This window comes from Schistocerca piceifrons, chromosome 7 (genome assembly GCF_021461385.2).
Source record: "Schistocerca piceifrons isolate TAMUIC-IGC-003096 chromosome 7, iqSchPice1.1, whole genome shotgun sequence".
NCBI lineage: Eukaryota > Metazoa > Arthropoda > Insecta > Orthoptera > Acrididae > Schistocerca > Schistocerca piceifrons.
The window spans coordinates 319,876,504-319,891,817 of NC_060144.1; the positions used below are offsets into that span (position 1 = coordinate 319,876,504).

Consider the following 15,314-nt stretch of genomic DNA (forward strand, 5'->3'; position numbering starts at 1 on the left):
TCTCCACAATTCTATTCAGTACCTCCTCAATAGTTAGGTGATGTATCCATCTAATCTTCAGCATTCTTCTGTAGCACCACATTTCAAAAGCTTCTATTCTCTTCTTGTCTAAACTATTTATCGTCCATTTTTCACTTCCATACATGGCTACAATCCATACAAATACTTTCAGAAAGGATTTCCTGACACTTAAATCTATACCCTACGTTAACAAATTTCTCTTCTTCAGAAACTCTCCCCTTGTCTTTGCCAGTCTAAATTTTACATCCTCTCTACTTCGACCATAATCAGTTATTTTGCTCCCCAAATAGCAAAACTCATCTACTACTTTAAGAGTCTCATTTCCTGATCTGATTCCCTCAGCATCACCTTATTTAATGTGACTACATTCCATTATCCTCGTTCTGTTTTTGTTGATGTTCATCTTATATCTTCCTTTCAAGACACTGTCCATTCTGTTCAACTGCTCTTCCAGGTCCTTTTCTGTCTCTGACAGAATTACAATGTCATTGGCAAACCTCAAAGTTTTCATTTCTTCTCCATGGACTTTAATTCCCACTGTTGTAACTTTGACCGGAATTGTCATGGGGTTGACGGGATGGAAAGCGCGGCGGGACCCACGGAGCGGCCCACGAACGACGACACAAACGGGAGAGAACGGACATGGACCTAACTAACAACAACAAGATCAAAACAACAGAATCACAAGAAAACCACGTCCACTCGTACACCAAACAAGATAGTAAAGACGCTGTCTAAGGCAAGACGATAAGTCCAGAGACACACGCAAGATTAGACTGGCTGGCTGAGCAAGAGGCAGGTGCTTAAATACATGATCGGGGGTGCCGCTACTGGCCGCTAAGACCACGTGTTCCACTGTGGCGCCCTCACACTAAATTGGGCCAGGAGGCACGCGCAGCCATGGCTTATGGCGCGATGTTGCAGAGACCTCTAGGGGTCTTCGACTTACATGCTGTCTGGCGCGGATTCAAATTCCACAGCATGCAGCACCAGATCCCTCCCCCCTGAAACTTGTGCGTAGGGGAGAAAATGCTCCGGATGGTGCTGAGGTGGGCAGCACTGGGAAGAAGAGCCGGGTTCATCAACCGCAGTGGTGGTAGTGGTGGTGGTGGTGGTGGTGTGTGTGTGGGGGGGGGGGGGGGGGAGGGGGAAGGGACGCCCGAGGGATCCACGATGGCCAACCCAGAGTCCAGGGTGGGGGAGGGAGCTGCCAATCCACCTGGGGACGGGGAGGGCCGGTGGCAGGCCCGCGGGAAGACGGCAACCAGGGGCAGGGGGGGGGGGCGACTCGAGGACCACGTCCGTACCCGAAGGAGGTAGGGATGAGGCGGCAGCGCGAGTCCTAAGGGGGTACGTGGATGGAGCTGATTATGATGGCAGTGCTCCAACCCTTTCGACATCTGCACCGAAGTCACACGCCGCCCATAGGCGGGCGTCCAATCCACCTTGTGCCCATACTCGCGGGCCCACATGGCCGCACCCAGGAGCATAACGCTGCGAGGGCCGGGAGTGGGGGCAGAAGGGGAATGGCATCAGCAAATGGAGCAGGGTCCGTGGCTGTTGCCCATGAAGGAGCTCCACCGGACCATGGCTGTCAATTGGCGTAGTGCGATAGCTGCTCAAAAACAGGGTCAGGACTGATGTGGTTGGAGATGTGTTGACCGCCTTTGTCAACTGTTGTTTGAAAGTGCGGACAAGCCTCTCCGCTGTGCCATTGGATGAAGGGTGGAAAGGAGGGCTATGGATATGTTTGATACCGTTGGCCTGATGGAAGTTTTGGAAGGACGTTGCCGTGAATTGGGGCCATTATCACAGACCAATGTGTGTGGCAGGCCCTCAATGGTGAGAACCTGGGCCAGGGCCATGAGTGTAGCCTCTGTGGTGGTGGATGCCATGCGGACGACATATTGGTATTTGGAGTAGGCATCAACAATAAGTAACCATATGGACCCCAAAAACAGGCCCGCAAATCGATATGGATGCGATCCCAGGGCCGTTGAGGCACAGGCCAGGTGCAAAAGACTGAGGGAGGCTTGCCTGGTGGCATGTACACACAGTGCACACAAGGGCCAGGTGGTCAATATCGTCATCGATGCCGGTCCAATATGCATGCCGGCGAACCAAAACTTTCATACGGGACGTACCCCAGTGCCCAAGGTGTAACAAACTGAGCACCCGAAGCCGTAAATTTAGAGGGATGACCACCCGATGGGCATCTGACTCCGTGGCCAACAGAAGGACATCATCGACCACGAAGAGCATGTGGGACAGGTAGTGCCAGGGGCTGAAATTGGACTGCATCCAACGAGTAACTTAAAAGGGCCACCTGTGGTCCACGCAGTGGAGAACCTGCCGCAAGATAGCAGGTGGAATCAATGTGAAAGCAGAGGACCTCCTGTTGGTCAAAGGCAGGATCGGGACCTGCTGGGAGATGTGACAAGACATCCGCATTAGCATGGTGGGTGGTGGGCTTATACCGGATGGTGTAAGCATAATTTCGTAAAAACAACGCCCAGCACTGGAGACATTGAGCCGTCTGCTCTGGAAGGTGAGATTGGGGTCCAAAAAGCGTAACCAAGGGTTCATGGTCTGTCAGGAGGGTGAACTTTGCCTCAAGATAGGTGTGAAATTTTAGGACGGCGAACACGATCACCAGGGCCTCCTTTTCAATTGGGGAGTAGTTCCATTGTGCTGGGGTCAACGTCTTAGTGGCATAAGCGATGGGCTGTTCGGAGCCATCGGCATCCCGATGCGCAAGGACGGCCCCAATGCCGTAGGCCAACACATCAGCCGCCACAACCATGGGGTGGTCCGGAGAGAGGGGAGTAAGGCAAGGGGCAGACTGCAGCATCGCCTTTAAATGGAGGAAAGCCTGGTCAAAGGCAGGAGTCCAATCAAAAGGTACCCCTTTGCAACGATAGAGATAGAGGGGTTGAGCAACGGAGGCAGCCTGGGGCAAGAACTTTAAGTAATAAGTAATCTTGCCCAAAAACACCTGGAGTTCAAATAAGTCCTTGGGACAAGGAAGGGCCTCAATGGCCACGGCATTACGACCTGAAGGGCAAATGCCATCTTTGCTAAGCCAGTGGCATAAGTATTCCACTTCCGGTTAAAAAAAACACTTGTCCAGCTGACAGCGTAAACCCGCTGACTGCAGAGCATGAAATAAGGCACTGAGATTTTGCAAATATTCCTGGCGAGAACACACGGTGAATAAGATGTCATCCAGATAATTTATGCAAGCGGAGATAGGCTGTGTAAGCTGCTCCAGGAACCGCTGGAAAATGGCCGGCACCGAAGAGACACCAACGGGGAAGGTGCTTGTACTTGTACAATCTGAAAGGTGTGTGATAACCATGATGTTCTGAGATTTGGCATTCAAGGGTAACTGGTGGTATGCCTCAGCTAGGTTGATCTTTGAAAAATACTCTTCCCCGGCAAGTTTGTTGAGAAGGTCTTCCTGTTGGGGAATGGGGTAAGTGTCGATGAGGGACTGAGCATTGACAGTAACGCCGAAGTCCCCACAAAGCTGAAGGGACCCATTGGGTTTCCGTATTACTGCCAATGGTGTCACCCAGGCACTGTAAGTCACAGGTTCCAGAACCCCAGCAGCCTGGAGCTGATCAAGTTCCTGCTTGACTGCTGGCCGTAAGGCCACCGGAAGGGGCTGGGGCCGGAAAAAGCGAGGCTGCACGTCCAGTCGAAGGGTGATGTGGACTTGAAAACCGGAAGCACATCCAAGATCCGTTGCAAATGACGACGCAAAAGCGGAGCACAGATCATCCAGGTCCTGAAAAGGAACAGCCGTGGAAACGACCATAATTTTGTCAGAAATTGAAAAGCCCAACAGCTGAAATGCATCCATGCCGAAAATATTCGAAGCCGATGGACGGTTAATGACAAAGAGAGTAAGGAGCCAGTGAACACGCTTGTACGTTGCCTGGACGACGCACTGTCCACGAAGGGGAATAGAACTGTCTCTGTAGGCGACCATACAGCGAGAGGGAGGTGACAACTCAGGAGAGCCCAGCCGGGTATTAATCAGGAAGACGGCGGCCCCAGTGTCGACCTGAAAACTGACATCCTCAGTGAAAAGGCAATGTTAGGAAAAGCTTTCGTGTTGATGGGTCATCCTGTGGGACGACCGATTGCAGAGCATGTACGGTATCTTGAGACCCAGGAGGGGCAGGACTGGAGTGAGTCGAGCGACTACGACAAACCGATTGGGTGTGGCCCTCTTTGTCACACAGCGTGCAAGTTTTCCATCGGTCAGCCCGAGAATGTGCAGTAAAGCACTGGAGGAAAGATGAAAGTGGGCCGCGCGACCGGCGATGAGGAGCGTCCGGATGCGCCGATGCCATAGAGACGTTGGACAATGAGGAGTCCCGAAGGCGCTGGCCTCTATCGGCCGGGCCATGTCGACGGCACAACGGTGGAGCCCGCACGTGACGCCTCAATCGCCGCCACCTGTGGCCGCGCCATGAGATGCTCGTTAGCTGCTTGAGCAATTTCAAAGCAGTGGGCAATGTGGAGGATCTCTTCCACATTCTGGATAAGGGAGTCCGCATACGAAGCCTTACACTGGTGATGGGTGCACGTAAAATGGCATCGACGGCTGAGACCTCGTAACTCCATGACCCAGGAATGATACGATCGACCAGGCTGTTTATGGTACTAGTGGAACTCCAGCCAAGAGGTGACCATATGGTAGCTTTGGAAATAATAGTTTGTCAGCAAAAGGCAGATCTCTTGGAGAGAGAGGGCCACAGGGTCAGAGAACGGTGCCAACTTGCGCAGAAGAAAGAATGTGTCTGGGGAGGCCCAAGACAAAAACAACGACCGCTGCAAGGAGTCGTCCGTGACTTGAAAAGCTGTGAAATGCTGTTTCAGTCGATGTAAGTACATCTCCCAGTCTTCTTTAGCATCATTAAATGGTGGGAACGACGACGGGAGTGGGAACGCATCGGACAACCGAGGACTCAGAAGTTGTTGTGGTAATGCGTCCTGGACATCGACTTCGTCTGTTAGCAATCACAGCGACTGCTGTAAGATGACTAACTGGAACTGCTGTTGCATGAACTGCTGCTGTTGCTAAAGCAGACAGACCAACTTCGCCTCCATGCCAACAACGACCACCATTTACCTCATCATCAAAATGTCGTAACTGCGACCAGAACAGTTGCAGGGTTGAAAGGACGGAAAGTGCGACGGGACCCATGGAGCAGCCCGCGAATGACGACACAAATGGGAGAGAACGGAAATGACCAATGAAGGACCTAACTAACAACAAGATCGAAACAACAAAATCACAAGAAAACCACGTCCACTCGTACACAAAACTAGAAAGTAAAGACGCTGTCTAAAGCAAGTTGATAAGTCCAGAGACGCACGCAAGGTTAAACTGGCTGGCTGAGTGAGAGGCAGGAGCTTAAATACAAGATCGGGGGTGCCGCTATTGGCTGCTAGGACCACGTGTTCCACTGTGGCACCCCCACACTAAATGTAGGCCAGGAGGCATGCACAGCCACGGCTTACGGCGCGATGGTGCAGAGACCTGTAGGGGTCTTCAACCTCCATGCTGTCTGGCGCAGACTCAAATGCCGCGGCGCACAGTACCAGACCACTCCAAATTTTTCTTTTGTTTCCATAATATCAGGGATACGCTACAACCCTGTCTCACTCCCTTCCCAACCACTGCTTCCCTTCCGTGCCTCTCGACTCTTCTAACTGACATCTGGTTTCTGCACAAATTATGAATTGCCTTTTGCTCCCTGTATCTGACCCCTGCTACCTTCAGAATTTGAAAGAGAGTATTCCAGTCAACATTGCCAAAAGCTTTCTCTAAGTCTACAAATGCTAGAAATGTAGGTTTGCCTTTCCTTAATATAGCTTCTAAGATAAGTCTTAGGGTCAGTATTGCCTCACGTGTTCCAGTATTTCTACGGAATCCAAACTGATCTTCCCTGAGGTTGGATTCTACCAGTTTTTCCATTCGTCTGTAAAGAATTCGTGTTAGTATTTTGCAGCTGTGACTTATTAAACTGATAGTTCGGTAATTTTCACATCTGTCAGCACTTGCTTTCTTTGGGATTGGAATTATTATATTCTTCTTGAAGGGTAAGGGTATTTTGCCTGTCTCATACATCTTGTTCACCAGATGGTAGAGTTTTGTCATGGTTGGCTCTCCCAAGGCTATGAGTACTTCTAATGGAATGTTGTCTACTCCCGGGGCTTGTTTCGACTCAGGTCTTTCAGTGCTCTGTGAAATGCTTCATGCAGTATCATATCTCCCATTTCATCTTCATCTACACCCTGTTCCATTTCCATGATATTAGCCCCAAGTACATTGCCTTTGTATAGACCCTTTATATACTCCTTCCGCCTTTCTGCTTTCCCTTCTTTGCTTAGAACCAGTTTTTCACATGAGCTCTTGATATTCATACAGGTAGTTTTCTTTTCTCCAAAGGTCTCCTTAATTTTCCTGTAGGTTGTATCTATCTCATCGGTAATGATATATGCCTCTACATCTCTACATTTGTCCTCTAGCCATCCCTCCTTAGCCATTTTGCACTTCCTGTCGATCTCATTTTTGAGATGTTTGTATTCCTTTGTGCCTACTTCATTTACTGCATTTTTATATTTTCTGCTTTCATCAATCAAATTCAATCTCTCTTCTGTTACCCAGGGATTTCTACTAGCCATCGTCTTTTTACCTACTTGAGCCTCTGCTGCCTTCACTATTTCATCTCTCAAAGCTACCCATTCTTCTTCTGCTGTATTTCTTTCCTCCGTCCTTGCCAATTGTTCCCTACCGCTCTCTCTGAAATTCTCTACAACCGCTTGTTCTTTCAGTTTATCCATGTCCCATCTCCTTAAAATGCCACCTTTTTGCAGTTTCTCAAGTTTTAATCTACATTTCAGAACCAATAAATTGTGGTCAGAGTCCAGATCTGCCCCTGGATATGTCTTACAATTTAAACCTGGTTCCTAAATCTCTGTCTAACCATGATACAATCTATCTGAAATCTTCCAGTGTCTCCAGGCCTCTTCCACGTATACAACTTTCTGTCATGATTCTTAAAACCAAGTGTTAGCTACAATTAAGTTATGCTCTGTGCAAAATTCTACCAGGCGGCTTCCTCTTTCATTCCTTACCCCCATTCCATATTTGCCTATTACTTTTCCTTCTCTTCCTTTTCCTACTATCGAATTCCAGTCCCCCATGACAATTAAATGTACGTCTCCCTTCGCTATCTGAATAATTTCTTTTATCACATCATAGATTTATTCAATCTCTTCATCATCTGCGGAGTTAGTTGGCATATAAATTTGTACTACTGTGGTAGGCGTGGTAGGTGTGTTCACTATGCTGTTGGTGTAGTAGCTTACCTGTGCTCCTATTTTTTTTATTCATTATTAGACATACTTCTGCATTACCCCTATTCAGTTTTGTATTTATAACCCTGTATTCACCCGACCAGGAGTCTTGTTCTTCCTGCCACTGAACTTCACTAATTCCCACTATATCTAACTTCAACCTATCCATTTCCCTTTTTAAATTTTCTAACCTACCTGCCTGATTAAGAGATCTGACATTCCACACTCCAATCCATAGAACACCAGTTTTCTTTCTCCCGATAACAAAAGGCTGCTGCCCCTCTTCAGGAACCGTGTTTGTCTGGTCTCTCTCAACAGATATCCCTCCGTTGTGGCTGCACCTACGGTACAGCTATCTGTATTGCTGAGGCACGCAACCTCCTCACCGACGGCAAGGTCCATGGTTCATGGGGGGCTTCATTGTATATCTGGGTATTTTTCCACTGTTGCCTTTGGTGGAACTATCAGTTGGCAGTGAGGTACTTCTCGCCAAGATCTATGAGGGCCCTTGTCTTCACCAAAGGCCACCAGCATTGGTTCCCTGTGGTTGTTTCAATTTTCTGACTCAGGCCATAACCAATGTGACCCTTCAAAGGCAGCACAGTACGCCTTAAGCACATTAACCAATTGCAACCTTGCTGTGGTCCTTTTCTGGGGCCTGTTATTCTACCATCATCTTTTGTTCCAGAGGCAGAATCATTAACAATGCCTATCCTGGACACCACCTGCCTGTCTCAGCTTTTGACTGCAAATGGCTCTCTGGAGGGGTCCTAAGCTGCCCCACAGGCCACACCAGCACTAAAACCAATGGAGGTGAACCTTAACCTCCCAGCCACCAGTGGGAATCCAGCCTCATTCAGGCTCATAATACGTTCTGCTGCCTCCTCTCCCCTTTTGGGGGACAACACAGATAGGTTATACAGGCAACAGACCTCTCTGCAGACAACAGACAGGAGCGTAGCACTAAGCTTTGCCAACTGTACGCCGCCAGAGGTCGCTGGCCTCATGGACCATTACTCCTCCACAGGCTGTATGATCAAAAATAATTACTGCAATATCCTGGAGCATGGGTAATATTTACACTGGCACCAGGAGTGCAATGGGCCACTTCACTTTGAGTCAGCTTCCTGGACCATGCACCAATTGCAAAAGCATTCCCATAATCAGAATGACAGTTGGAGCCACCACTACTATGATATCCCACCCTTGTCAACCTTCCCATCCAGGAATTGCCAGCTTGATCTCTACAACAAAGACACATGGCCTCTGACACCATGAGCAGCAGCCGGACTTCTAAAATTTGTTATTGTTATTGTCATTGGCACTATGCCAGACTTAAAAAATTACTTGTCCTCTCAGGACTTTGACATGTCCCTTCCAGACTTTGATTGTGACAGGGACACTGGATTACGGAACTTTCAATTTACTGTGGCATTTCCAGGCCTTTTGCCTTAGATAACATTTTCTTGTTTCTTGTTCAAGAACGTTCCATTTTTCCATTGGAGAAAATTACTTTTTTGTGATATAATAAACTTCCTATTCAGAGTGAGTGTAGAAGTGCAGTGGGGACCATGGGAACTGGGGTGGAAGTGGGTGCAGGAGGGGCTAGCAGATATCAAGGTTAAAAGGATTACAAGATCGAAGCTTATGTTATAAAGACAATTCTTATATACGTATGACAGTTCAAAGACGCTAGTATTTGGAGGAGGAGATGAGCCAGATTGTACAGGTTGTGACTTCGACAGCTGTTTCACAGCTTGTGTCATCTGGATCCTACTCGAATACCTGCTTCCTTTTGCGCCCACAACCCTCAAAGCCTGTCTCCTTTAGCCTCTTTCACACACTCACCTCCACCCCTTCATCAATATCCCCCTCCCTCATTTCATGTATAACCTCCTTCCTGCAGTCTCATTCTTCCTCTGTTCTACCTCCACTCCCAGTCCTCTTGTCCATGACACTGTGTGCCAACTTTACTCCCTCTGCCTGTGCAGCTGCTAGTTTACTGGTGCCACATTCCCATCCCATGCACTTCTGGCCTCTCCCGTCCAGCTGGTGACTAATCTTCCCTCCAAGCCTACCTCCTACTCACTGTCTCCTTTCTCCTCTGGCCCATTCCATCCACTACAACCCCATGTGAGCTGCAGTGCTTATACAATGTAGCCAGAAGAAAAATGTAGTCATGGATCCGTGAACAATGAAAGCCTCTGAAAGCTTAGCAATATTTTCAGTCTTGTTTGTGTCTAAGGACAACTTAACACCTCAGCTACACGAGGTATTACCTATACTCCTTCAATTATTTACATCTGTTGTCATAGACTAATTTGTAGATGGGATACAGAGAAATGTACATTCTGATGTTAGCATACAGCTCACTCGTGCCACTAAATCGAATTCAAAATACAATACATAATCCTCAAAGGGAGTATTCTTTTCTCTATATGAAAATACTTCAAATGTGTTTAAGAATGAACATAGAGCAGTGTCATATATATGTTCTTTCAAACAGTACATGCAGTCTATTTAAAAACACAAAAATGAAAATTTATTGTCACTATCAGAATTTGATCCAACTCACCTTTGTCAAGTTGCAGTCAAGCTTGAGGACCATAGCCTAAAGTAATAACAGAATTGAGGATATGCAACTGTTTCTACAATACTGATGTGAGTTTGACAGTGCTGTATATATGTTATGGAGGCAAAGTTTTTTTTTTCCTAACCAAAGTCAGATCTCATTTGTGTGAACTGGTTTTAGATCAATGCTTTCCATGCCACAGCTAGTTTACAAACCTTTATTATGATCAAGGAACTCCTCTGTGAATATGGGGATGTCAAGTCCATTGAAATCTGCATCCTTCTCTGTATCCTGCAGAAAATATTTAATGTTTATAAATATCCGATATTTGAAAGCACATTTAAGTGCAACACTATGCAAATGCTACTAACAATTTTTGCAGTACAACAGTGATAATAGACACTAGAACAAGTACTACTTTGCTTGACAATTTTCAATAATATTTAAAAAATTATATTTTCGACTCACCTAAAACATGAGATATACTTCCCCCACTTTCAGGAAATGTGCTATTCTTTGCTTCTACACATTTATACTTTCTATTACTAGTTCCATACCAAATGTAAACTGCTAAATACATCAGCTGGCAAGAAGGTGGATAATTATACACCCTGTTTATAAAGTGTAGCCCATAACGATTACACAGAAAGACTGACTAACACACATATTAACCATGCTCTAAATTATACAATAAGATGGTAAAACATAGACATTTTCATTCATACACTACAAAGATTGAAGACCTGTAAAATTAAGCACACAGACCACCAACTTCTAAATTAACATGATGAGACTTCACACATTCACATATTGCTAGGCACTAAAGTGAAAGTGATACAGGAAAACACAATATTCTAATATAAGCTTTCTTATATTTTTTTAACTTTCTTTTTCATAACCAGGAGAAACTAAGCAAACACAGAAATTACATAGGTAATCAAATGATACTTACTATTGAAGAAACAGTTAAGTATGAAACATGCCAATGAAATTACCATAGTGTGAAAAATGTATCAAATGATATATGTCCAACTAGATAATCTGTTCAGAGGCACTGAAGTAATGGGGTCATGATTGTTGTAGATGTATATATACAGGGTATAGGCAAAATAATGTGAACACTTGTATTTACTTGGGAAAGGTTTATTAATATGGGGTTGGACCCCTAATTGCCTGTGAATCTTCTTGGAATATTGGCATATAATGATTGCATACTCTCCAGTGGAATGTTATGCCACTCTTCGATCAGAACCTCTTCTGTAGTGATGAGTGAAGCAGAAGTCTGCTCCAGTATCTGCGTTATAATACTGTCCACAAGGGTTTGATAATGTTCAAGTCCAGGATTCTGCTGGCCAGAGAAGACGCTGCAGTTCAGCTGCATGCTACTCCTACCATCATTGTACTGCCCTACCTGTGTGAATGGGTACTATGTTGTCCTGACATATGGTATCATTGTTGGGGAACAACATTTGAATCATGGAGTGCACCTAATCACCTAAAATGTTCACATAACCATTGGCTGTGACACGGCCTTTGAGAGTAATGAGGGGACGGGCAGAATACCATGATATGGCTGCCCACACCATCACAGTACCACCTTCATGCTTCACTGCTGGAATCAAGCAATCAGGATTGTAGGCTTCTTCTGGGGTTCTCCAGACATAAACCCAGCCCGATGTTGGAAATAACAAAATCATTGACTCGGCAGACCATATGACGTGTTTCCACTGATCAGCCGCCCAGGATTCATGTTCCTGACAACATGTTTTATGCTTCTTTGCATTGGTTGTCGTCACTAATGATTTCAATATGGCAGCTCGCCCTTGAATATTCACTTAATGGAGTTCTCAGCAGACAGTGTCAATAGATAGGTGGTCTTGAAGATGGATACCGAGCTCTGCGGTTACTTTAGTCGCTGTAGTTTTGTATTGTTTTGACACAATTCATATCAGTATAAGAAGATCTCTGTCATTTAGTTTTGATTTGCACCCAATATTATGGTTACAAGATGGTGTCTTTCCATGTTTTGTTTAGGCTGTCATGACTGTTGAAACAGTTGCTCTTGAAACATTCAATAACTTGGCTGCCTTGGTTACTGATGCTCCAGCTAATCAGGCCCCCACAATCTGCCCTCTTTGTAACTCTGTTAGGTCTTTCATTGCGTGTTGACCTTGGCCTCTGAATGGAAAAGTGTGCAGTACTTGTAAACATCCTGCACCAATGCCTAGTCTGTACTGAACATGCACAGTCCAGCATGGCATGTGCCTTACCTGCATTGTTGACCGTCAAACACAACAATTCCATTGTTACCACTGTTCACATTATTTTGCCTATCCCTGTATATATCAGTTAGTAATATTATGGAAAATGCAGCTCAAAAAATGAAACTGTAAGAAAATTTGAAAGAATATTGTAAAAAAGTGTAGTAAAGAGAGGAAGTAAAAAACAAACACTGATAATGGTAGAGCAGTGATGAAAGACACCTTGGTAATCATACATAAACCTTACTTTAGCTTAAGTCAGTTGTAACAGTCACCATGTATTAACAAATTGTTCTATTAAGCTAGTTATGAGTTGTCAAAGGATATCACAATGCTTACAAATAATTAAGCACACAAATGTATTCTCAAATTTTCTAATAAAATGTGGTTGCTACTTTACTTTGCATTCTGTAACTGAAACACATCCAAAGGCATGGAACTGCAATAAAGCCACAAGCAAAATTAATATTTCCTTCCTTTTGGGAGTGAATCAACTTTATTTACAGGCATATCGCTCACTCATGGACTATCTTCCTTCTATTAATTTCAGTTATGCAGGTCCACAGACACTACAAATTCTTTAAAAACATGACAAAAATGATTTGATTTGTAGTATCCTCCTCCTCTCCGTATTATTTGCTCTTCTTAAGCTAAGATGTTATCTGCTTTCTCCTGTGTTGAACTTGATGAACAGGAGCCAAAATAATGTATCAGCAATTTGCAGAAGTGTCTGTTGATTAATTCAGGTACATGTTAAAATTTTCAGCAAAGACTGCAGTGGTTAGATGTCGAAAGTACTGAGGACCTGATGGAAAGGTCCGATATGAATGTTACAGCAATAATGTATCACAGCTTCCATAAAAATAGGCAAATAAACTGTATAACTATACAAATAAAAATGAATGTTTCTTTGTATGTTTGTCCTTTGCGTGGTCCTAAGCCATTTATCTAGTGCGGAGAAACTTTGGCGAGCTGTTCTCCATTTGGCCACGAAGGTTCCTAGGACCCCAACCCCCCCTCCCCCTCCCCCAACACACACACACACACACACACACACACACACACACACAAAAGAGTTCAACACATAGTTCAGGAGATATGACATCATAAGCAATGACACACCATAGTACGAAAATATCCAGATTTATGCATCCACCATTTGAGGATGAGGGCACTTACTGACTGGCAACAAACTTAACATAATTTATAGTTTCAAACCTCTACGAAAATTTATCTCGCTGACATTCCCCACAAAATGATGAAACGATAAAAGGTTATTGTTTACTACATTTTCACTGTACATGCTATAAAACTGGTGCATCAGGCATGATGTTTTAACATATTACTTTGTTACTACTAACTCTATTCACAACATACTTTGCATACAGTGTCCACATATATCACTAAATTTATATCACTTTTCAACACTTAGTGCAGGAGATATGACATCATAAACATTGAGATGCAAGAGAAACTGCCACATATGGCATGACATTTTGTTTTATTACTTATTTACTACTAAAGTTATCCACAATAGATTTCACAAATGTTCTAAAAAAAGTATACAAAACCAATGTGTATTCCAATGCAACATTGTGTCAAAATCATATCTTTTGGTCTAGAATTTTTTGAGGTTTGTTATTAGCAACAAATGAATAGAAAAAGTAAATATTCCTAATCACATCACAATGATTCCAACAGATACACCTTTCGAGATCAAACAACTGCAGTTTCTGATGCGACTCACATTTGCAATGACCATAACCAGGTGCAGGGACAATCAATCAGTACAAGTGTGTGGACTAAATGTGAAAAATCCATTCTTCTCAGATGGACAACACTATGTGGCTTGCTCACACATCAGGAAACCATGTTGACTTATTTGTGAACACATCATCAGATGAAAAAATAAAATAATATTGTGTATTCAAAAGCACTTCAATAAACAGATCATAAAATCAAACAATTTCTTGCCTTCCATGGCACTGTAACACATGCCAGGTACAGCAAGTTATGCATAAAATTATGACACTCAGGCTGAAGAATCAAAAGGGCTGTTGTTAATTAGTATTGAAAAACAGATTGTCAGTCTACTGGGAAAAATTCTTCGGAAAAAATGCGATGCTATCATGATGGTATGAATATCAAGAGCTCAGATGGAAACCCAGTTCTAAGCAAAGAAGGGAAAGCAGGAAGGTGGAAGGAGTATATAGAGGGTTTATACAAGGGCAATGTACTTGAGGACAATATTATGGAAATGGAAGAGGATGTAGATGAAGATGAAATCGGAGATACGATACTGCGTGAAGAGTTTGACAGAACACTAACAAGGCCCTGGGAGTAGACAACATTCCATTAGAACTACTGACGGCCTTGGGAGAGCCAGTCCTGACAAAACTCTACCATCTGGTGAGCAAGATATATGAGACAGGCGAAATACCCTCAGACTTCAAGAAGAATATAATAATTCCAATCCCAAAGAAAGCAGGTGCTGACAGATGCGAAAATTACCGAACTATCAGTTTAATAAGTCACAGCTGCAAAATACTAACACGAATTCTTTACAGACGAATGGAAAAACTGGTAGAATCCAACCTCAGGGAAGATCAGTTTGGATTCCGTAGAAATACTGGAACACGTGAGGCAATACTGACCCTAAGACTTATCTTAGAAGCTATATTAAGGAAAGGCAAACCTACATTTCTAGCATTTGTAGACTTAGAGAAAGCTTTTGGCAATGTTGACTGGAATACTCTCTTTCAAATTCTGAAGGTAGCAGGGGTCAGATACAGGGAGTGAAAGGTTATTTACAATTTGTACAGAAACCAGATGGCAGTTACAAGAGTCGAGGGGCATGAAAGGGAAGCAGTGGTTGGGAGGGGAGTGAGACAGGGTTGTAGCCTCTCCCCGATGTTATTCAATCTGTATATTGAGCAAGCAGTGAAGGAAACAAAAGAAAAATTCGGAGTAGGTATTAAAATCCACGGAGAAGAAATAAAAACTTTGAGGTTTGCCGATGACATCGTAATTCTGTCAGAGACAGCAAAGGACTTGGAAGAGCAGTTGAACGGAATGGACAGTGT

The 15,314-nt window shown here is 44.4% G+C and overlaps 1 protein-coding gene across 1 annotated transcript in view; it reads right to left on the reverse strand.

Moving 5' to 3' along the window:
• LOC124805334 (high mobility group protein 20A) overlaps nt 1-15,314 on the reverse strand; it is a 95,344-nt gene that overhangs the window by 28,000 nt on the left and 52,030 nt on the right. The window contains exon 5 of the mRNA XM_047265854.1: nt 10,186-10,261. Coding sequence (XP_047121810.1) covers nt 10,186-10,261 — 76 coding nt within the window. The remainder of the gene's footprint in view (nt 1-10,185; nt 10,262-15,314) is intronic.